Source organism: Ictidomys tridecemlineatus, chromosome 3 (assembly GCF_052094955.1).
Source record: "Ictidomys tridecemlineatus isolate mIctTri1 chromosome 3, mIctTri1.hap1, whole genome shotgun sequence".
In the NCBI taxonomy this organism is placed as follows: Eukaryota; Metazoa; Chordata; class Mammalia; order Rodentia; family Sciuridae; genus Ictidomys; species Ictidomys tridecemlineatus.
Window position 1 is genome coordinate 202,094,998 of NC_135479.1, and position 23,517 is coordinate 202,118,514.

General features: G+C 33.9%; 1 protein-coding gene across 4 annotated transcripts in view; it reads left to right on the forward strand.

Moving 5' to 3' along the window:
• Positions 1–23,455, forward strand: part of Usp16 (ubiquitin specific peptidase 16) — a 25,457-nt gene extending 2,002 nt beyond the window's left edge. For 3 of the 4 annotated variants that reach the window (XM_040286966.2, XM_040286961.2, XM_078044510.1), the window contains 17 exons: positions 1,335–1,436; positions 3,220–3,398; positions 4,701–4,804; positions 7,263–7,366; positions 8,270–8,454; positions 8,959–9,054; positions 10,037–10,167; positions 10,473–10,560; positions 11,581–11,659; positions 13,175–13,266; positions 13,620–13,676; positions 14,592–14,768; positions 16,656–17,319; positions 18,764–18,858; positions 19,685–19,771; positions 22,755–22,911; positions 23,020–23,455. In XM_040286966.2, the coding sequence (XP_040142900.1) occupies positions 1,376–1,436; positions 3,220–3,398; positions 4,701–4,804; positions 7,263–7,366; positions 8,270–8,454; positions 8,959–9,054; positions 10,037–10,167; positions 10,473–10,560; positions 11,581–11,659; positions 13,175–13,266; positions 13,620–13,676; positions 14,592–14,768; positions 16,656–17,319; positions 18,764–18,858; positions 19,685–19,771; positions 22,755–22,911; positions 23,020–23,144 (2,481 nt within the window). In that variant the 5' untranslated portion in view covers positions 1,335–1,375 and the 3' untranslated portion in view covers positions 23,145–23,455. The remainder of the gene's footprint in view (positions 1–1,334; positions 1,437–3,219; positions 3,399–4,700; positions 4,805–7,262; positions 7,367–8,269; positions 8,455–8,958; positions 9,055–10,036; positions 10,168–10,472; positions 10,561–11,580; positions 11,660–13,174; positions 13,267–13,619; positions 13,677–14,591; positions 14,769–16,655; positions 17,320–18,763; positions 18,859–19,684; positions 19,772–22,754; positions 22,912–23,019) is intronic. The other variant, XM_005323567.5, reaches the window with a different exon arrangement.
• The last annotated feature ends 62 nt before the right edge of the window (positions 23,456–23,517 follow it).

Genomic DNA, 23,517 nt, shown 5'->3' on the forward strand with positions numbered 1-23,517 from the left:
TAAAATATTCATCCTTTGTATGATCCTCGTATACTTTTGTGTTCTCATATACTTTTGTGTTCCTTTGTTCATTTATTTATTTTCTAAGCATTTTAAGTTATACTTGGAAAAGATAATTATCAATTGTACTTTCAGTTTTTATACAAATCTCTTTGAATGACCTTCAGTTACACTAAGGCACCAAAAGCCAAAAAGGGGAATATTTCTAAGACACTAAGCCAGTTTGAGCACCTGCTTTGCATGTATTAGACTCTGGGTTTTCTCACGCGTGTGCACACACGTGTTTGTGCGCGCGCACACACACAGTAACAGTGTTTTCTCCAGGCCCTAATTTGCCCTAATCTCCACTTACACATTAATGAACATTTCAGGTACAATACCTTATAATCATTTAAGGATTTGTCACTAACAAATTATTTTAATGCACAAAAAAATGGCTTTCAAAATTATTAATAATTTTAAAGTTAGATATGTAGTTTTTCAGTATTTTTCCTGTTTTCTAATTTTGAATTATTGATTAAAATAGTGAAGATTTGATCTACAGTCATATTTGTATTCCAAAGTGATTTTGGCAATACTATAGTAATGTAAATGGTTGATAATGAAGTTGTAATCAATTTTTTGTTAGCTGATACTGTTGGAAATTCTGGTGAAGAAAAATGCATCACTTTTTATATGCAGGTTTGAAATTACTTTGTAAAATTTCTAACTATTTAGGAAGTTGCTTTCAGAATTATTTTTTAAGGAAATTTTTATATTTTTGCTGTACCAAGGATTGAACCGAGGACCTCCTGCGTGCTAGGCAAGTGTTCTACCACTGAGCTCCATCCCAAACCCTTTTTATTTCTGAGATATGGTCTCACTTAGTAGGCTGCCCTTGAACTTGTGATCCTCTTGTCTAAGCCTCCTGAGTGGTTGGGATTACAGGTGTGCACTATCCTGCCCAGCTCAGAGTTTTTAATTGATGTGGTGAGGAGCTGAATTTCTCTTAGTGTCAAGTGTTGAGACTTTTCAAGATCTGTGTATGAAGACTGAAGCTCTCCCCTGATATTTAGATTTACTGAAAGCCTCTTGCCTTTCTTTGCTAAGAATCATTTTCCCAAGGTATGAGGACAGGGAAGTACTATCCCAACTACCTCAAAGTTCTTATTAAAAATTAGATGATTAAAAAAAAAGCAATTAAAAAATTAGATGATATATGTCAGTAGTCTTTGTAAATTATAAAATGTGATAGACATGCAAGACATTATATATGGCTTAGCTGTATTTCCTTTTCCTAGAGCAATATAAAACATTTTTTTTCTTGGTCAATCTAACTTTATCTTGTTTTCTAGATTGTTATTTTGTGTCAGTAAATAATCCATAAAGTGCCAGCATGGGAAAGAAACGGACAAAGGGAAAAACTGTTCCAACTGATGATTCCTCTGAATCTTCAGGTATATTGCACTAATTGAATCTTTAACATTTATATTCCTAAAAGGATATTTGTTTTCCTAAAAAGATTTTAACATATAAAAATAGGATCAAAATGTATATTATTGTTATGTAATCTGCATTTTAATGTTTACATTTATATGTAATTTACTAGTCTTATATGGCATTTTAGTAGTGTATAATTCCATTGATGTAAAGGGTCACAAGTGCATATTTCATTAACTTAGCTAATTCTCTACTGTTACAGACTTAGGTAAATTTTCACTTTTTAGTGTTAAGAATGGAATAATAATGAACATCTTTGTTGTTAAATATCTGTGCACATCCAATTATTTTCTTACTGTAGATCCTAGAAGTAGAACTGTTTTGAATCAAAGGGTATAATGATTTTCAAGGCTCTTTTGATTGGGTTGCTAAATTGCTATTCAGAAATGTTTTACTAATTTATAGGCCCCCTAGCAGCATAATCAAGTGCCCATTTACTTGAACCTTCACCAGTGTTGGTTATGATTATTTGTAAAAATCTTTGCTGATTTGATAGTTCAAAAGGGTAGCTTTTTTTTTTTTTTTTTTTTTTTAAATTTGACTATTGGGATTCAGCAGTTGTCTTGCATATCTCATTTGTTTTTACTTTTCTCTTGGTGCACATTCGTTGAGCATAAAGCCAGTTGTGCTACTTAAATAATTTCTAAAACTTCAGTGTTCCTGAAACAATGAAAACCCTTGAGAATGGCTTGTAAAGCCCTTTATTCACTTGACCCCAGTATAGTTTTTAGTTTCAGGGTCCAGTTGCTTATTTTTCTACCATCTGAGACCCTGCCATTCAGGGAGACAGCATGAACATTTGCAGGTTCTTATTCATAGGATTGTTCTCAGATTGCCCTTTACTCCCTGAGGTCGTAGTTTGAATTGTGAACTGTGAAGTCAGAAACTTTCATCCAAGTTCTGGCACAGCCTTTCAGTAGTTATATGACCTTGGATTCTAAATCTTAGTTTTTCATTTGTCATTGGAAATACTAATGTGCTCTTTCTGGGTGATTGTGAGGATTAAGGAAGTATTATATGTAAAACACTTAGCATGTATTATTAACACAGCTATAGGATGTGTTAATCAATATTGGAGATTTTTTTTATTACTATTAATATAGTCCAGGAATGTATATGTTATCTCCCTTGTGAAAAATTTGGAGTCTTTAGCTGCCTCTTCTTGTGATGCTATAGCATGTTTTAGAAATTCTTACAGATTAATTTATTTAGCTTCTGCTCCTACCAGAGTATGAGCTATTCAAAAGAGAAGAGTGTGGCTTGCTTGCTTTTAGGTTGCCTAGTATCTAGTGTAGTGCCTGGCCTGAAGTAGGTGTAGTGTTGACTGAATGAGGGACTTTCTCTCCAACTTCTTTAATATAAAGAAAACATATAAAGGACCTTCCTTTAAAGAAAATAGATAAATTGAAGTGAATTTTTAGGCATGGTAGTGATTATATTTAGAACTTTAAAAATGAAAATTTCAAATTTGAATAAGATCTCTTTCTTGGATGCTTGGTGGTAGAACACTTGCCTAGACACGAGACCCTAACTTCGCTTCCCAGCATGACCACCAAAAAGAAAAAAGGAAAAAAAAGAAAAAGCCACGTAATTATCATAGTAGCCAAATATCAAGCAAGATTTTAGGGTATTTGATTGTTTATAGGGTTAATTCAGTTTTGAAGTTTGAATGAAAAATTAAGTTTTGACATTAATAAAAATCTATTTTTGGCCTCATTTTTAAATTGTTTGTTTTAATAGAACCTATATGTAGACACATTAGAAAAGGATTGGAACAAGGTAATTTGAAAAAGGCTTTAGTCAATGTGGAATGGAATATTTGTCAAGACTGTAAGACGGACAACAAAGTAAAAGATAAATCTGAAGAAGAAACAGAAGAAAATCCTTCAGTTTGGCTATGTCTTAAATGTGGCCATCAGGTAATTCTTAGATTTTATTAATTTGGGATTTTAGAAAACTCTTCAAATTTGTTTTAGAAGGTGTCATCTAAAAGTACTGTTATGGCTAACTAGGACAGATGCATACTCTCAGGGAAATGATTTTGAGAGTAAGATTTGTATGTTGGCAGTTTACTGGTGAGTATTCTCAAGTATCACACTATTAAAAGAGTTAGGAAGCAGGAATAAGCAGAGGGAAAAGTTAAATTAAGCTGTTGCAACAGGTGCTCAGCTGATTATATAGTGAACTCTGGCCTTTGAGCAATATCCTAAATTAAGGCAAAGAGCCTTTATACCCATACAGAGACCTTCATTACTGGTGGCTTGTCCCTAGAGAGTATCATGGGCAGGTTCGCTCCCTTTTGTTGAGGATAATCCTGGGGTTAGATGGACTTTGCTGTGAGTTCTCATCAGGCCACATTCCAGGCAGCTGGGGGAATGAATACTTTGGTCTTGAAGGTGTGTATGTGACTGCCTGGTGCATGATTGTCTGTTACACCTGCACACATCTGTTGTCGTGGTACTAAACATCTGGCTACCAGTCAGTCCTTAGTGATGGCAGGTTATGTGTATAGGAATTTGGACTACTAGGCAGACTTGTCAGGAAGGTAAAGATGGGGCAGAGAGCCAATTTGCTTTTCCATATTGTATAAGTTGAAAAATTTCATTGAAATAGTTACTGATTTCACATATAATCCTAAGAAATAATAGATATTGTTAAGCATTTTGCCAGTTTTTCCCACAGATAAATTTTATAAAACTACTGTGTTTTTAGCTGATAGTTGATATGTAAATAGGAGATTGTGGGAATTAACATTGGAAAAATAGGTTGGGATCAGAGGGTATCCGTTCCTTAAGAGTTTAAGAGAGCAATTTGCAATCTTTGAATTGTTTATGAACAGAGCTTTGTTTTAGGAACATTGAACTGAAAAAATTAAGTATGTTATGAAGGATACTAAAGTGAAGAGAATATTTGGGAGACTCTTAAGGGTCCAAAGCAGATATGACGATTTGTGTTAGTGTGGTTTATTTGCGACAAGAAAGACAAATTAGAGAGGAAGAGTACTTTTAATGCATGGTTTTCTAGATACCATCTTCCGTAAATGTCCTAAGTTGCTTATGGATATTTAATTTTTAACAAAATCCATATTTTCTAGAGCTTAACATTTTATTTTCAAAATTGTAAAAAAGTTCTTGAGACACTTCTGTATTCATGATCAATTATGAATTCTTCTCTTTTCATGAATTTTTGTAACTTTGAGGTTTATGATTTTGCTTCTCTAGGGCTGTGGCAGAAATTCTCAGGAGCAGCATGCTTTGAAGCACTATATGATACCAAGATCAGAGCCACACTGTCTGGTTCTCAGTTTGGACAACTGGAGTGTGTGGTGAGTGCCTATTATGTGAAATACTGGAAAATGAAATTGTTTGAAGATGTTTAAGGAGCATGAAAGGTAAACTTCTTGCAGTGTTTACCATCATAGAAGGCTAGAGAAGGTGATGTGATGTTATGAGATGCTTTTGCAACTTTTGTATACACATAAAATTGCAGCATATAGAAAATATAGAAATCTTTGTTCTTTTGATTTCTTGCTTATGAGATTTTTTTTTTTAAAAGAGAGAGAGAGAGAATTTTAATATTTATTTTTTAGTTCTCGGCGGACACAACACCTTTGTTTGTATGTGGTCCTGAGGATCAAACCCGGGCCGCACACATGCCAGGCTATCGCGCTACTGCTTGAGCCACATCCCCAGCCCCTTGCTTATGAGATTATAAAATATACGGTGGGTTGTCTTTAGTTTAAAGGTTACAATGCTAAGAACAAATTTCAGATAAATGAGAATAAAGTAAAAATTTGACCATGAGTTGTATGAAAATAAATGTCAGACTGGCATGTATTTTTCTGTGTTTTTACATCATTAAAACAGATTTTTACTTAAAACTATTTTCACAATGCATAGTACTGACCACTATATGATCACGGCCAAAACTATTTTCAAAACAGTGTTCAGTGAGCATCATTTGTTAGTTGTAAAATTTATTTTGTTGGTGTAGGTCTGTAGTTTAAATTATGTGTATAAATTAAATTATGTGGGGCTAGGGATGTGGCTCAGTTGTAGAGTGCTTGCCTAACACGTGTAAGGCACTGGATTCTATCTTCTGCACCACATAAAAATAAATAAAATAGGGCTGGGATTGTGGCTCAGTGATTGATCAACTTGCCTCTCAAATGTGAGGCACTGGGTTTGATCCCAGCAGCAAATAAAATAAATAAATAAATAAGTATTGTGTCCATCTACAATCAAAACTATAAATAAACACATAAATACTTAAATAAATACATAAATAAAACAAAGGCATTATCCAACTACAACTAAAGAATATTAAAAAAAATAAATAATAAAAGAGCATGCTACAGGGACACTGCTACATCAATGTTCATAGCAGCACAATTCACAATAGCAAGACTGTGGAACCAACCTAGATGCCCTTCAATAGACGAATGGATAAAAAAAATGTGGCATTTATACACAATGGAGTATTACTCTGCATTAAAAAATGACAAAATCATAGAATTTGGAGGGAAATGGATGATATTAGAGCAGATTATGCTAAGTGAAGCCAGCCAATCCCTAAAAAACAAATGCCAAATGTCTTCTTTGATATAAGGAGAGTAACTAAGAACAGAGTAGGGAGGAAGAGCATGAGAAGAAGATTAACATTAAACAGGGATGAGAGGTGGGAGAGAAAGGGAGAGAGAAGGGAAATTGCATGGAAATGGAAGGAGACCCTCAGGGTTATACAAAATTACATACAAGAGGAAGTGAGGGGAAAGGGAAAAATAATACAAGGGGGAGAAATGAATTACAGTAGAGGGGGTAGAGAGAGAAGAGGGGAGGGGAGGGGAGGGGAAGGGGGATAGTAGAGGATGGAAAAGGCAGCAGAATACAACAGACACTAGTATGGCAATATGTAAATCAATGGAAGTGTAACTGATGTGATTCTGCAATCTGTATACGGGGTAAAAATGGGAGTTCATAACCCACTTGAATCAAAGTGTGAAATATGATATGTCAAGAACTATGTAATGTTTTGAACAACCAACAATAAAAAAAAAATAATAATAAAACAATAAAAAAAAATAATGTGTATTTACATTATGTGTAGAAATGACTTGACTTTAATATGATAACCAGTCCAGTAAAATGTCTGGAGTTTTTAACAGTATGTATATGTAGAATAGTTCTAGCTAACTATTAAAAGAAATCACCAGATTTCTTATTAATAGTTAGCTAGAACTATGCTACATACATAATATGTGTAGTTTTCAATGGGCACAATGGCACAGGTCTGTAATCCCAACAGTTTGGGAGACCGAGGCAAGAGGATTATGAGCTCAAGGCCAACCTCAGAATTTAGTGAAACCCTGTCTCAAAATAGGGCTGGAGGTGTGGCATAGTGGTAGAGCACCCTGGGTTCAATTCTCAGCGCCACACAGACACATGCATAGTCTTCATAGTCTTCAGGAAAAGATTTTGTGCATTTATGTTTATGTAGTACTAGAGAGCAAACTGTGGGTACTCTATCCATTCTCAGCCACTTTTTCTTAAATTTTATTTTGAGAAAGGGTCTCACTAGATGCCCTTGAACTTGGGGATCCTCTTGCATCTATCTCCCAAGTCCCTTGTGCCACCAAACCCAGCTTAGAAAACAGAATTTTTGTTTTCAGTTGTTTTAATAGAATAATTTGGCAGTACATATTTTGGGTTTCAGGAATTGTCATCTAGCTCTCCTTTTTTGCTTGTCAATTTATCATTTTTCTTCTGTGATCTTTTTGGACATAGGTGTTACCTCTGTGATAATGAAGTCCAGTATAGTAGTTCAAACCGATTGGGCCAAGTGGTTGATTATGTTAGAAAACAAGCTGGTACTATAATTCCCAAACCAGGTAAAATAATTTGTTTCTTAATAGATACTATAATGTTGATTTATATATCTGCTGATATTTAGACTTATTTATTGTGCTACCTGGTATTACATGTAGCTGCATAATGGTTAGTTGTGACTGACTTTAAAACTCTGAAACTATTTTTGATATAGAATGTAAAATGTTGAAAAATTATGCCATTATGAGGTATTAGAATGAGAAGCATTATAGTGTTGTGAGAAATGAGTAGTTATATGTGATGACAGTCTGGATGGAGACTTTGACTGTGGGATTACTATTGATCTGTTTTATATAGTATTTAGGTGGTATACTTTTAACAAAGTTATAGTGGGTCATGAAATAAAATAAAGACTTGTAACTCCTTCTAATGGTCAAATACTTCTTGGTTTCTTCATGATAATTAAATTAATTGGTCTGATATACAGCATTTACTTTAGGCTTATGTTTTTGATAATTGTGGTCCAATTTTTTTTTGTCAGATCTAGACAAGGATAGAGAATTGTTTTTAAGAATTGATTTTTGGCCCCTGGAATTGTTTGATTTTAAGCATTATCTAATAAATGTAGGTAAATATCCTAAAAAGAAGAATGCATAAACAAATTTCAGAAGAGATATAAGCATTTGGTTGACAAATGAAACCAAACAATGTACATTTTCATATAAACTTTCCCCTTTTTATTACATAAGAATTTTCTACAAGTGAACATTTCTTTTACCTGTGAAATTACAATTAAAAAAAAAAACAAGTAAAGAATGTGGACGTAAAATAAAATTTTAAAATTGGTGACAATGGCCTTAGGTAAAAGTCACCAATTCTAATGCTCTGTTTCAAGTATAACTTTGAATGTGATATGGATATTTCATATTTTGCCTTTTTTGCTGCTTTTTTTTTTTGTTTTTAAGCAGACAGGGATAATGGAAACATTGAACTTGAAAACAAAAAATTAGAAAAAGAGAGTAAAAATGAACAAGAAAGAGAAAAGAAGGAAAACATGACTAAAGAAAATCCACCCATGAATTCTTCCCAAATAACCGTGAAAGGACTCAGTAATTTGGGAAATACATGTTTCTTCAATGCAGTTATGCAGGTGACAGTGTCATACCCCCCCACCCCACCCTTTTGAAATATAGGGTCTGTTACTTATAGTATCAAGTTTTTCCCCATGAAATTTATTTCTATGCATTCAACATAACTCAAGTAATTGTTTATTGCATGTGAATAAACCATAGTAGTGAATGGGGGTGATGGGATTTTAAAGCAATCATGGCTCCTGCCTATTGGAGCTTGCATTTGGTCAGGGAAGCCCAGGATAATTTCCACAAAAACAAAAATGTAATTAAAAGTGGTGGTGAAAAAATTGTGATGGTAGTGTAGGATAGGTACTTCTAACCAGGTGATGAAGGAGAATGTCCCTCTGAAGTGATGAAGAAGCTTAGAATTGGGTTTTAGCCAGAGTCGGGGAAAGAACAGGTCATGACTTTTCATTTCAGTTTTGGTTTTGATTTCATGTTTTGGTAGAATGCACACTTAAGAAATTTTGAATGAATTACTTTGCCTTTATGTAATTTCCCTTTTCCATCCTTCATTCTAGAATTTGTCACAAACACCAGTGCTTAGAGAGTTACTGAAAGAAGTGAAAATGTCTGGAACAATTGTAAAAATTGAACCACCTGATTTGGCACTAACAGTATGTACTTTAAAAAAACTTTTATAATAAATTTCCTCTGTGAATATCTATATTCTGAACTGTTTTCAAAGAAAACAATTTTCTACATTACTTCTTTGTTTTTGCTTTTTTAAAATTTTGTACTTTTTGGTTTTTTTCCATGGTACTGGGAATTGAACCTATGGCCTTGCACATGCTGCCACTGAGCAACATCCCCAGCCCTTTTGTTTTTATTTTATACTACTAAATTAAACATGAACAGGCTAATGGAATTTATGAGGAGCCTTTACATTTGTTTGCTTTGTGAGCTAGTGCTCTGCTTCACTTTTGGCAATGTTGATATTTGTGAAACTCTAGGCCTACATTTTTGTTCTTAATGTCTTTTTTTATCCCTACCCCCTCTTGGTACTAGGATTCAAACTCAGAGCCTCACACATGCTTGACAAATTTTTTTCCACTGAACTGTACCTCCAGCCCTTCGTTTTAACATCTTTTAAAGTGACTTATAGCCAAATGAATTCATTTTTATTATTTACATTTTGCTTTAAGTTTTTCAGTTCCTTGGTAGTAACTTCCTGATAGTCTAAAACTAAAATATAGCTGAATTCTTTATAAGATAGTCTTTTACCATAGAGTTTCTTTTATCTTTGTGTGTGTGTGAGGGGTGTGTGTGTGTGTGTATGTGAGTAGGGATTGAACCTAGGAGCACTCTATCATTGAGTGAAATCCCCAGCCCTTTTATTTTTCATTTTGAGTCAGGGTCTCCTTAAGTCGCCTAGGTTGGCTTCAAACGTGCAGTCTTTCTGCCTTAGTTTTCTGAGTCTCTCAAATTACAGGCATGCACCACTGTACCTGTCATGTTTCTGTATCTTTTTATATAATTTTCAAAAAATAGAGCAACTCTATCAGGAACATTGGTAATATGTGTTAACTAGTTACATTTGGGTAAAGTAAGTGATTCTAAAATTTGACTGAAAAATGTAATTTTTATTTCCATATTCAGGAACCCTTAGAAGTAAACCTTGAGCCTCCAGGTCCTCTTACTTTAGCCATGAGCCAGTTTCTTAATGAGATGCAAGAGACCAAAAAGGGAATTGTGACACCTAAAGAACTCTTTGCTCAGGTCTGTAAAAAGTGAGTATCCACTTGATTGTGCCTTTAATGCATCAGTAAAATGCTGAGAAATAATTTAAAAAGTTAATGGTGTTAGAGTCAACCCAGTAAATATATATACTAACTATAATTTATTTCATTTGTATTTAAAGAATTGTATTTTATGTGATAATTACATCTGCCAAGGGCATTATTAGACTAAACAGGAATTTTGAGAAAACTGGGACACCCTAATATTAAGATAGGATCCTAAGGTCTCTTAAAAATAGCTTCATGTTTTAATTGACTCATTGTTGCTTTTCTTTTTCTTTTTTCCTTTTCTGTAGAGCAGTGCGGTTTAAGGGCTACCAGCAGCAAGACAGCCAGGAGCTACTTCGCTATTTACTGGATGGGATGAGAGCAGAAGAACACCAAGTTAGCATATTATTACCACCATATTTTATAATCCCATCTCATGAGCTTGTCTGTTATTTGCTATTTAAATGTTATTAAGCAGTGGAAGCTAGTCATTGAAGCTATTGTACTCTTAAATTTTTTTTTCTATACTGGCTTTTTTCAACTAATGTTTTCTTCATTAGAATAGATCAAGAGAATTAGAAATGATTCTCCTTTTCATAATGCTTTAGTTTACCTGATTTGGTTTACAACAACATTGTTCTTTAAGGGTCCTATTTTACTAGCCTCTACCAACTGATATTTTTCCCAACCAGTTCCCAGTTGCAGCATACCTTTCTTCTTTTTCCGAGTGTGATTTAGAGCAGTTTTTTGAATGTAAGAAGCATTTTCATTTTATAAAACTTAAGGAACATTTGTTGCATTTAGAAAATTTTGTCTGTTGCCAGGATGTAAAATAATGTATTTGGTGATGTGAATATAATTAATATAATATCACAATGGTGATAGTAACCATAATAGCAACTAATGCTAGAGCTACACTTAGTGGAGCACTGTTGTCTGAAGTTCTCACAACCAGTCGGTGGGGTAGGTCCTCTTACTATTTTCTCATTCTATAAAACTGAATCTAGTGTATAGAGAAGTTTGGTACTTGGTTCAAGGTCTCAGCCTGTAAAGGCAGAGCTGAACATCTAGTTCTGGAGTCAGTTCCTGTAGCTCTCATGCAAACACTCTTTTTCGAGGATAAGACATTTCAATGTGTTTCCTAAGGAAGTGGGCATGCTTTGAAAAGCTTTGGTTTACATAGATTTAAGATCTTGAAATGATAAGATAGTACCTTTTTTCAGGTTATTGATTGTGTTAGAGTTATAATTCTTTTTAGCTCCTTGAATTAATTTTGAAAATGTGATTTTGGAAGAATTAATTTTTATTTTAGTAAATCTGGAGAGTTACGTCTTGATCCTTTCTTGATTACATATTTTCTAAGGAAATTAACTTTAAAATTTAATAGTATATATATATCCATTTTATTACTTTTAGAGAGTGAGTAAAGGAATTCTTAAAGCATTTGGTAATTCTACTGAAAAATTGGATGAAGAACTAAAAAATAAAGTTAAAGGTAATGTCTAATTTTTTGAACTAAAACACTATAGTTGAATTCCTCTGTACCTTAGGACAAGATTGCCGGCACTTGTATTTCAAATCCTCAATTATTAACGTATAATTTCTCTACATCACTGTTGATTTTTAAAAATTATTTAGTACTCCATAGGTGAATATTTAAAAAAATTAACTTCTGGTTTATTCTTTATGCATTATTATAGTGAAATTTATAAAGATTGAACTAAGATGATATCACAGTCTTGTTTTTAAAAAACTTAGAACTATAATTAACAGTAAATAATGAATCACACTGGGCTGGGGATGTGGCTCAAGCGGTAGCGCGCTCGTCTGGCATGCGTGCGGCCCGGGTTCGATCCTCAGCACCACGTACCAACAAAGATGTTGTGTCCGCCGAGAACTAAAAACAAATAAATATTAAAAAATTCTCTCTCTCTCTCTCCCCTCTCTCACTCTCTCTTTAAAAAAAAAAAAAAAAAAAAAAAAAATAATGAATCACACTAATATGAGTTGTCAGTAGCTGGTTAATAATCATAGAGCCAACTTTGATTTTACTGTTGGGTGACATATAAAGATTTAGGACAGATATGTCCAGTAGATCTTATTGTGGTGATGGAACTCTTCCACATGCTGTCCTGTGTAGATGCTACTAGCCACGTGTGGCTCTGGAGCTCTTGAAATCTGAATGGTGAAACTGAAGAACTGAATTGATATTTAGTTTTAATTAAATTTAAATGGCCATAAGTGACTAAGGGGTACTGTATTATAAAGTTGTGGTTCCAATCAACTCTTGATAATTCTACCTTTTTGGTACCCTAGAGAGCCTGGCCAGTAGTAGAGAATTGTGGCTCCTGTGTCCATTTATTATAAAAGTATGTTTTTATATCAGTGGACACTTATCATTTGAATAATACATATAAATTTTATATATTTGGAAAATTGAGTGATTAGGTAATAAAATTATGTCACCTTACATTAAGAGTATCAAGATTCTTTCTGCGAACTTAGAAAAATCAAAAGGAAGATTTCATCTAAAATATTTTCCTGAGGTTTTTTTATTTTTAATTATAAAAGTAGTTCAGTTTTAGAGTTTACAAAGTAAATTACATGCATTTTGTCTCCAAGTTTGGTACCAATGTCTTTATTAGAAAATCAGTGAATGTTAGAGCTAGACATTCATCCTCGTCTGATCTGCTCATTTTACTATTGGAGGTATTAGTATATAGAAAGTCTCACGACTTGCACTATTTGGTTCACACTGACTAAGAGATCACCCATAAGAACTTTTCTTTTCTTAATTCATAAAAGATGATTGTGTTCAGTTGTGTTATGTCTAGAGGCAGAGTATATGTAGCTGCTGACTTCTATAGTATAAAGATAAATAATGCTAATTATGAATGGAGGAAAAATTATTGGATAAGAAATGAAAAATTTTAGAGTTAGGTAAGTAAATAGTTTTATCTTTTCTTATTCAAGTAATTACATAAAGTAATTACAAACTTTTTTCCTACAGATTATGAAAAGAAAAAATCAATACCAAGTTTTGTGGACCGTATCTTTGGTGGTGAACTGACTAGTACAATCATGTGTGATGAGTGTAGCACTGTAAGTGGATATAGTGTGGGCTGCAAGTATTCATTAATGTTTCCTGAAAACAGTTTATTGTTCCCTTCAAAAAAGGAAATATCTAACTTCATAGAATATTCTTTGTTGAACTATCCAAATGTGTATGGTTTTTTTGCTGGAAAATTTTAGCACTTCTAAAATTTGAAGTTGCTTTAATCTTTCAATTTATTTCCCCTAATCTGAAGTCCTCAAAATTGTGTATTTCATTTCAAATTTTCATAACCCGTTATTAAAACCTACTTCCTCTTCACCCAAATGGGGAGGATCTTGATATGTAATGTTTAATGTGAATTTCTTCCTTCCTTTTACATTTTCTTTTTTGTTTGGTTAAGGTTTCTTTGGTTCATGAATCTTTCCTTGATTTGTCTCTCCCAGTTTTAGATGATCAGGTAAGACTATGAAATTTATTTTGTTGAAGTAGATTATTTTTGTTTCTGTTAGATTTTTTATGGGGAAAAAAACCTTGTCACCTTTTTCAAATTTATTATTACTAGTCCATGAAGAAGTTTTTCGTAAATTTACTTTCGATAGAATAAATTTTCGGATTTGAATCAAGAATGGGATATATTTTTCTTATAAGAAAGAAAGGGTGATATGTATATAATTCTTCATAGGTAATTAACTTGATTGCTTTACCCATAGGGAAGTATTTTCCTCCCATTAAAATTATTATTTATTATTTAAGGCTAACCACAGATTCATTGCAGTCTTATGTACATAAATATTAAATAGATATTATTATCTCAATTTTAAGCCTTATTGGTTTGGCTTCCTTTAAGTGGTTGTAGGGAAAAGGAGACATTTCATGAATGTGGGATAAATCGTTCAACTTCCTGTGAAGTAGGGATCCCTTGCCTCATTACTTAGTGGTTAAAGTCATACCACACTTACTTTATTCTCTTTTTCTGTAAAACTATCATTTACATACAAGGAAAGAAAAGAATTAAAAGAAGTACCTGCAGTCTGATACATAAATCATTTATGAACAGAAAAGACATTTAGAAATGGACTGATTTACAATGTGATACAGCATGTAGTTAGTAACATCCATTGCATTCCTTTCTATTACACTTAGATGTGAAGTTCCTTTTTTGCTGTTTTATTTGCTTTCTTTCTCAGTATGTGAAGATTGCTTTCTAGTAAGTGAGATGAATGCATTTTGTCCTAGGCATGTTTTCAAATATTGTGGAAGTAAAACTAGTATAAAATAGAAGTAAAAAAATTTTTGGTAATATGAATTTTCTTTCAACCACCAGGTGGATGTAAAGTTTTGGTATTAACCAATATTTTCTCCATATTTTAAGAGTGGTAAGAAAAGTATAAATGATAAAAATCTGAAAAAGACAATGGAGGATGAAGATAAAGACAGTGAGGAAGAAAAAGATAATGACAGTTACATAAAAGAGAGACATGATATTCCTTCAGGAACAAGTAAGCACTTACAGAAAAAAGCAAAGAAGCAAGCCAAAAAGCAAGCCAAGGTGTGTAACTGGAAAAAGCATGCTTTTCTTATTTTACATTCTGAACTATTGAGTTGTCTGAATTTGACAATTATAGAATTAGCTCATTTAGTATTATCTGCAGGGAAATTGCTTTGAGTGTATGTAAAGAAAAGTTGTGTTTCTTTTTTTAATCTGGCATCATGTGTGATAACTGTTTTTAATAAACTTAGTTGATTTTCAACTTGGTTTTTTGAATTGTTAACACTTGACATTTACAAATTTAAAAATATATAAAGATATACGGTAACTTAAGTCACCTACTATCATTTTATGACTGTCTTTAGTTTTCTATGTATTCTTCTGGAATTTGTTTTGGAAAATTTAAGGAAATACAAATATGTTAGAGACTTTTTTTTTTTTTTTTTTACTAAAAACACTGTTCTGGTCCTGTTTTTTGTTTGCTTATATACCTACTTAGATTTTTGGATGCCATTTCATTTCAGGATAGAAAGTGTCTTCATTTTTTTCCCCTGCTGCATTATACTTGTTTCATGGATGTACTATAATTCATTAGCTGTTTCTCTGTTGATTTTGGTTGTTTTTAGTATTTGCTATTTTGGTCATTGCTGTAGTGAATAACCCTGTACAAAATGCACCTGTAGGGTAAATTTTGAGAAGAAGGATTACATTTGTAGTTTCAATAGATATTTTCTAGTTGTCTTCCACAAAGGTACCAATTTATATTCACACCACCACTTGTTTCTTCTGATCTTGATAGCAAAGTGATATCAATCTTTTCTTCTAGTCTGGTAGGTGGAAAATACTATCTCAATGCAATTTTGTTTTTCATTTGTTTTAGTATAAATGAGGTTAAACATATTTTCATGTTTCAGAGCCATTTTATTTTTCTTTTTTTGAATTATTCTTCCATTTTTCATTTGTTTGTTCTTTTCATTTGTTTGTTCCTTTGTTTTTACTGACACGTTAGAGTGTTTGGTGTCATCTTGTGTTGTTCTTCATCTTTTTGGTATTGTAGATTAGCCTCACAGAGACTATCCTTTGAATTACAGCCCAAAATGCCAACACCTTTGGGTCTTTAGGTACTCAGAAAACAGGAATTTTGATAAAATAGCTTTGTTTTTCTCAAGAGGAAATAGGCTACAGAGGCAAAAAAGAGAGAAAAGAATGATTTTTAGGGGGAAAATCCTTAATTGACCTCTGTACATGTGTCCAGGTGACCTCTGTGCTTTTTCATTAACTTTGTCATCCATCCTTCTGTCCAGAACAGTCCTGTACTTACGCGTCTTTTCAGTTTATTCTTTTTTTTGTAAAGAGAGAGAGATAGAGAGAATTTTTTAATATTTATCTTTTAGTTTTCAGTGGACACAACATCTTTATTTTATTTTTATGTGGTGCTGAGAATCAAACCCAGCGCCCTGCGCATGCCAGGCGAGCGCACTACCGCTTGAGCCACATCCCCAGCCCAATTTATTCTTTATCTTAGTGAAACTTTGACCAAATAATCATAATCATAAGTTATATGGATACATCTTTTTGTTGAGAATACAGTAAAATCTACCACATTGTGTATTTCTTGGCTGCTTGGGTTTAATAGTTGTAGTACTCTGTCTAGATCACTTCTCTTAAAAAAAGAATATTTGCATATTTCTATTTCCCCAGTGCAACAATTTTTTGATTGTTTCTGATTTCATATTAAGACTTTTTCTTCATAATTTATTTGAACCCTGATAGCCAAGGAACTTTTATAATGAGATTCTGATAGTGAACTCCTCCTTATGAAATTATTTTTGATCAGTAAATAGCAAAATTTGATGTGGTACATGTGCTCTACTCCTGTGTCTCCATTTCTTTGTCCCCTTCCACCCCACCCCCGCCTTTGTAATGTTTTATATTCCTTTTACACAGAACCAACGAAGGCAACAAAAAATTCAAGGAAAAGTTCTTCATTTAAATGATATCTGTACCATTGACCATCCTGAAGACAATGAATGTGAGGCTGAAATGTCACTTCAGGAAGAAGTAGAAATTAAATCCAACCATATTTCACAAGAGGAAGTTACACATAAAGAATTTTGTGTTAATCAGAAAGATTTGAACGGACAAGAAAAAATGATAGAAAATATAACTGACAATCAAAAGTCCATAGAGGAAATAGATATTAAAAATATCGATATGGATAATGATCTGGAGGAATTGGCATCATCTACCTCTGAATGTACTAGGAATTTAAATGGTACCTTTCTGAAAGAAGGGAGTAATGGAGAGGTGGACATTTCCAGTGGTTTCAAAAACCTTAACTTAAATGCTGTTCTTCAACCTGATGAAATAGATATAGAGATTCTGAATGACAGTCATACTTCTGGGACAAAAGTATATGAGGTTGTAAATGAAGATCCAGAAACTGCTTTCTGTACTCTTGCAAATAGAGACACTTTGAACACTGATGAGTGTTCAGTTCAATATTGTTTATATCAGTTCACCCGTAATGAGAAACTTCGAGATGCAAATAAACTGCTTTGTGAAGTATGCACACGGAGGCAATATAATGGACCAAAGGCAAATACAAAAGGTATTTAGATTTTCTTACTGTAAATAAAATTAATATGAAGGGGTACATTTTGCACTGTAGAGATGGAGTAGTCTTCTGTTGTGATCTTATCAGGATTTGGATAGCCTTCTTGAAGGTAAATGTTTCAATGGAAGAATGAAAGAAGAATTTTATTGAGGTGACTAGTATTCTGTGATATCACAGCAGCAGTAGGTTAAGTGGGACAGTGTACTGTCCATCACCTTTCTCAGAGGTAGATTATCCCACTGAAATGCAATCACCACAGCTTCCTGACAGATAGTGTTTCCTTGCATCCATAGCTCCCTGTCGGCATTTGTGATGATCTTTGTTTCTCTTGCATCCAGGAAGTCATGCTTGAACTTTTTAGCGTACTTATGTGATGTGTCTATTGCAAAGGACTAGAGTGACCATTCTTTTGTACAGTTTCCATCAAATAAGAAACAGACATTGACAGTTCCTCTTCTTTTCCTCCCTTTCCCTTTTTTATTTTTTTAAGTTGGGTAAGTGAGATAGGAAAGGGCTACAAATTCCTAAGGACTTTTACTAAAAGTGGTTGAAGTGTTTTAAAATCCTAGTTTTTAATTTATTGACATGTAGATATAAAAAGGAAACATATTGCTTTTGTGGGAATTTTTTTTTTTCCATACAGAATTTTTTGATTTAGAGAAGGCAGTGGCAAACTAAGGTCCATAGGCCAAATTTGAGCATCTACCTGTGTTTTTGTGGTATCTGAGCTAAAACAGTTTTTTTTTTTTTTTTGGTTCTTTTTTTTGTGGAGGGAAATGCATGAGGCACTTCTAGTCAACCAATTTGATGATGTTCCACTTAAAAAAATTTGTGGGGCTGGGGATGTGGCTCAAGCCGTAGCGCACTCGCCTGGCATGCGTGCGGCCCGGGTTCCATCCTCAGCACCACATACAAAACAAAGATGTTGTATCCGCCGATAACTAACTAACTAACTAAATAAATATTAAAAAAAAAATTTGTGAGAGCAAGCATTTGCTGGGATTGAACGCAGGGTCTCATGCATGCTACGCAGGCCCCCCACCATTAAGCTATACCTGTAGCCCTCAAAAATGTTTTTTATAAGTGAATATTTGTAAATTTTGTGATGAAAGGAAACAGCCACTTCAAACCCTAACAAACAAAAATGTTATATGTCATCTAAAGTAATTTTGTTCTTCTCTTTAGTAGAGTGCACTCAAGACTTAATTTATTAAATTTTTATTTCATCCATAAAAATTTATGGGAAATTTGTTTTCTATATAAAATATCTAGAAAACATCCTTGGATATTTGCCCCTTGATCCAAAAGCCTAAAATATTTAATATCTTTTCCTTTACAGTTGCTGATCCTTGCTTTAGATATCTGATTTTATAGCAAACTGAATACTTCAGAAGTCAAAAATAATCTTTCATTTGCTAAAATTTGTCCTTTTCTTTAGGTGAAAGAAAACATGTTTATACCAATGCCAAAAAGCAGATGCTAATTTCTCTTGCTCCTCCTGTTCTCACTCTTCATTTAAAGAGATTTCAGCAGGTACCATTTGTTATCCCAGATTTGTTTTAAGTATATAATATTTACTGTGTTATTGTTTTAATATATTAATATGTTTCTTTGGTTTTCTTTAATTCTGTCTTCAAAGAAATAAGTGTATATGTGTGTGTGTGTATATATATACATATATATAGGCAAGTGCTTGTCAGAGAGGAAGAGGCGGCATTTAGGTATAGTTCTTCCTTACTTTTCTTAGAACTCATGCTGCTCTTTTTATAGTACCTTATTTTAACCTTAATTCCAGACTTAAAAAGGCAATGTAATACTAAAATCTCATACCCAGGAATATTATAGTTATTTTTCTGTTTTATGTATTACATTTTATTTTTACTGACCCTTGAAAAAAAGATATTGATACTTTGGACTTGCATCATTTTGGTGACCCAGTCTTTTCTTGCAATAGCAGCGTGACTTTCAAATTCTGTTCTAAACTTCTAATCTGATTTTTCTGGGTGACTGAAGCAGAAACATTCAACCTGGAAGTTGTGATGATCCTGCCACAGCTTCCCTGGTTGCTAAGATTTCAGGCTTGCAGCCATTATGCCTGGCCCAGCTTTCTTAATGTTCTGGGGTGTGTGTGTGTGTGTGTGTGTGTGTGTGTGTGTGTGTGTGAGAGAGAGAGAGAGAGAGAGAGAGAGAATGAAAGAGAGATACGTGCACTTAGCAAAAAAATCAACTTGGGATCAAAAACAAATCTCCAAGACTGAACCAGGACTAGATGCTCATGTTTGGATATTGGAGGCGGGTACTACTTAACATGCACACCTTTCTAGGGTAAGAATTGAATTTGTTTGTCCTTCTCTTTTAGGCTGGTTTCAACCTACGCAAAGTTAACAAACACATAAAGTTTCCGGAAATCTTAGATTTGGCTCCTTTTTGTACCCTTAAATGTAAGGTAGGTGAGAGTGGTCTTATTTTAAAGCAAATTCTTTAAAGAGAAATCAGATAAATATGGTTGAATGTTCAGATTATTATACATAGAACACGTGTGAACTTAATCCAACATGTTAGTGATTCTCGGAAAGCCCTGCAAAGTAGACCATGCATCAACTAATATTTAAAGTAAAAGTTAGTAAGATGAGTCAAAATGACATGAGTACTTCAGGCACAAAGAACAACAGGAACAAAGGCATAACAGTGTAGTGTAGTGTGCAGGGACTGGCAATGTTAGCAGTTCTAGACTAGTTTAGAGAAGGTATAGGGAAGTAGGGAAATGAAGCCTGAGAGGTAAGATAGCAATGAAGAGTTTCATGATGAGGAACTTCTTAGTAATGCAAGGAGACCCTGAGGAGTTTAAAGCAATGGGGTGACGAGGTTTTATATATATACATAAAACATAGGTTATGTGCTGACATATGAAGACTGGGTCTTAGGAGAGAAATTCTAGAGGTAGTAAGTTGGATTATTCAGTTAGTAAGTAATGAAGCTTATAAAGTAGGGCAGGGGAAAGGGAAGGTGAATATTTCAGGATACAGCAACATTAACCACTGAGAATTGCTTGGTGCTGCAAGGTGAGACAGAGGCCTTTATCTGGATGCTGGTGTGGCACAGAAGCAGTTGAGGGTGACTACTGTAGCCTGTATGAACAGGCAGACAGAATGCTATAAATTGAGTTAGGAAATACAAGAAGAACAGGTTAGAAAGTGGAGAAAGGACAATGAGTTCAGTTTTGGATACAGTGAGTATCAGATATCTTTGAAATATTCATGAGGTTAATGTCTAGGAAACAGGTCTGAAGCCCAAGGGCAGAGAGTTTAGGGCTGGAGATACAGGTTTGGAAATCATGTAAGCAGTGATTAGAAGTGAGATGGATTCTCTGATATGTGGATGCTAATTCACAGTAAAGAAAGGGGGAATAGAGATACTTTGGATTAAACAGTGGGACTGAAGGGAAGGGAGAGAGTATAGGGGTAGGAATGATAGTAGAATGAAATGAACACTATTACCCTATGTGTGTGTATGATTACACGACCTGTGTAACTCTACATCATGGGCAACCAGAATAAGAAGTTATACTCCATTTATGTATGATGTGTCAAAATGCATTCTATTGTCATGTGTAACTAATTAGAATATCTAATTTAAAACATAAAAAAAAGTAGTGAGATGGGATCACTTGTATACTATATAGAGCCTGAAATAAAAGATCAGGTAGCCAAGGGCAGAGGTTTTGAACATATGAGTGAACAGGGCAAAGGTAGGAGAGGATACTTTCTGTGTGAATTTTAAAATGATGTGAATTTACTTTCCTCACTCCCAATTAAAATTCTTCAAGGTGTGATTTCAGAGTGGGTGAGTAAATTGTAATTATTATTGTTATCACCACAAGGCTAGGTTACTTTAGCTGGTAAGTGGAAATACCTCTCATTACTTTTGAATACAAGGTCACCAGGAATCCATCTTTTGCCTAAAATACCATTGCCATGTGCTCAAAGTTTCAAGGAAAGACTAAGTGTGAACTGAGTGTCAAGAATATCATAGAAAGGGACTAAAAACTAACAACTAGACAGCATAGAGGTCATGCTATGAATTTTTAAGAATAGCATTGGAACTTCAGTGGGTTATAGAGATCAAGTATGTATATATTGTTATAAGTTTTATTGAAAAGGAAAAGAGGTGGACCACTGAAGATTATTTCTAAAAATTTCTAAGACGTAAGTAGGTTTGTAAGCCTAGAGGAAAATCTAGAAGTTGAAGATATCAGAGGAAGCTAGGAGGGCTGAGGGTTGGAGTTTGGTCTTTGAACATAAGGGAGAGGATTGTTTCTTGAGAATGGACAACTTGGAGTTGGGTAGGCTGTGTCTCAGTTTTTCTGAAGTGGGAGGTGAGGTTAGTAAGAGAATAAAAGATTGGAGGTAAGGAAGTGGTGAATAGTTGAGACCATAGCTGTGGAGGGCATCCATGGAAGAATTAGGTAGCTCACATATGGTCTGAGTTCTCACACTTTAAATGTGCATAGGTAATCACCTGGGAATCCAACCTACGAAGTGATTTTGTAAATTCTCAGGTGGTGCCCACTTTTGCTGTTTCACACACATCCTGAACAGCAAAGTGTATACTGCAAATGGTGATGAGGACAATGATGACAAAAGAAGTCTCACAGGCCAGAATAAAAGGTCTAGATGATCTGTTAGATTAAATAGTAAGAATACCTGAGGTGAAAGTTGATTAGAATTATAGACTGAGACTAGATTAGTAAGATTCTGAAGTTGAACAGTTCTGAGTGATGACCAAAGCCCAGATTCTAATTCTGACCATGATGAGTAGCTAAAATGGAATGGTAATGAAAATTCTGTGAGGGTTCCAGTGAACACTGAAATATCTGGAAAGCTGACAGGATTTAGAATGAAGTAAAAAGTTCTTTGGTGAATATGGAGGCATAAAGATGAATGTAGTGATTGTGATACTCTAAAGATTTTTGAGAGTAATCTGTAATTGGTCCTTGTCTTGAAGAATGTTTTTCCTTATTGTTAGCCCTATAGAGTATGTGTTCTTTAAAGAAAAAGGAAAGTGAGTACTTGAAAGTTTGTGCTTCTGTCCCTAGAGGGCATCTAAAAATGTGAGTTGGTTTTTGGTACACAGATGACATTGTTGTTTTGTTAAGGACTTGCAGCTCATGGCTTATGGTTTCTGCAGCAGGAAAACAGCAATACCAACTTTCCGGGGGTGGGGGTGGGTGGGAACCCACAACAACAAAGCAAACAAAAAAATCCCAGAAGTATCTCTAGGCTAAGAAGAAGTAAGGGAGAAAATAATTAAGTTCAGACTCATGAATAATTTCTACACTCTGAAAGGATGAATAGTGTAAACTTACCTTGCCAATGACATCTGTACAAATGGAACTAGAACTAACTTTTGGATTCTGTTCATTTTTAAAGAATGTTGCAGAAGAAAACACAAGAGTACTATATTCATTATATGGAGTTGTTGAACACAGTGGTACCATGAGATCGGGTCATTACACTGCCTATGCCAAGGCAAGAACTGCAAATAGTCATCTCTCTAATCTCATTCTTCATGGAGATATTCCACAAGGTAAGTTGTCCTGGAAAATGTAGGCATTAAGCAGATTATGGCAAAATCAGAAAATAATCAATTTGAATTTTCCCATTTATATTTAATTTTATATTTTCTTCTTGACAGATTTTGAAATGGAATCAACCAAAGGGCAGTGGTTTCACATCAGCGACACACATGTGCAAGCTGTGCCTACAGCTAAAGTTCTAAACTCACAAGCATACCTCTTATTCTATGAGAGAATACTGTAACAACAAAAAAGTGCTTTCTTTGGAAATGCATTTGTGGCTTTTTTTAAATGGCTGTTATTAGTAACAATAAAAAATTAAAGACTATAAATCATGTTCACTTAATACTAAATACCTGACAGAAGAAATCATGTTTATTTAAGTATCAAAGGGAAAGCACTTAAAAATTCAGTGATTTTTTTTTTTTTTGTATTGTCATAGTGGTTTTTATTCTCGCTTCATTTCTGAAAAGTAAATTTGAATTATTTAATTCCTCTGTGCTTAATGTTTGGGTGGTGAATCATGACCCATCAATAAACTGACTTCCCCCAAAACTTGTTTTATTACTTTAGATTTTAAGTTACATTGACTGCACTAGATAACATTAAATATTTGC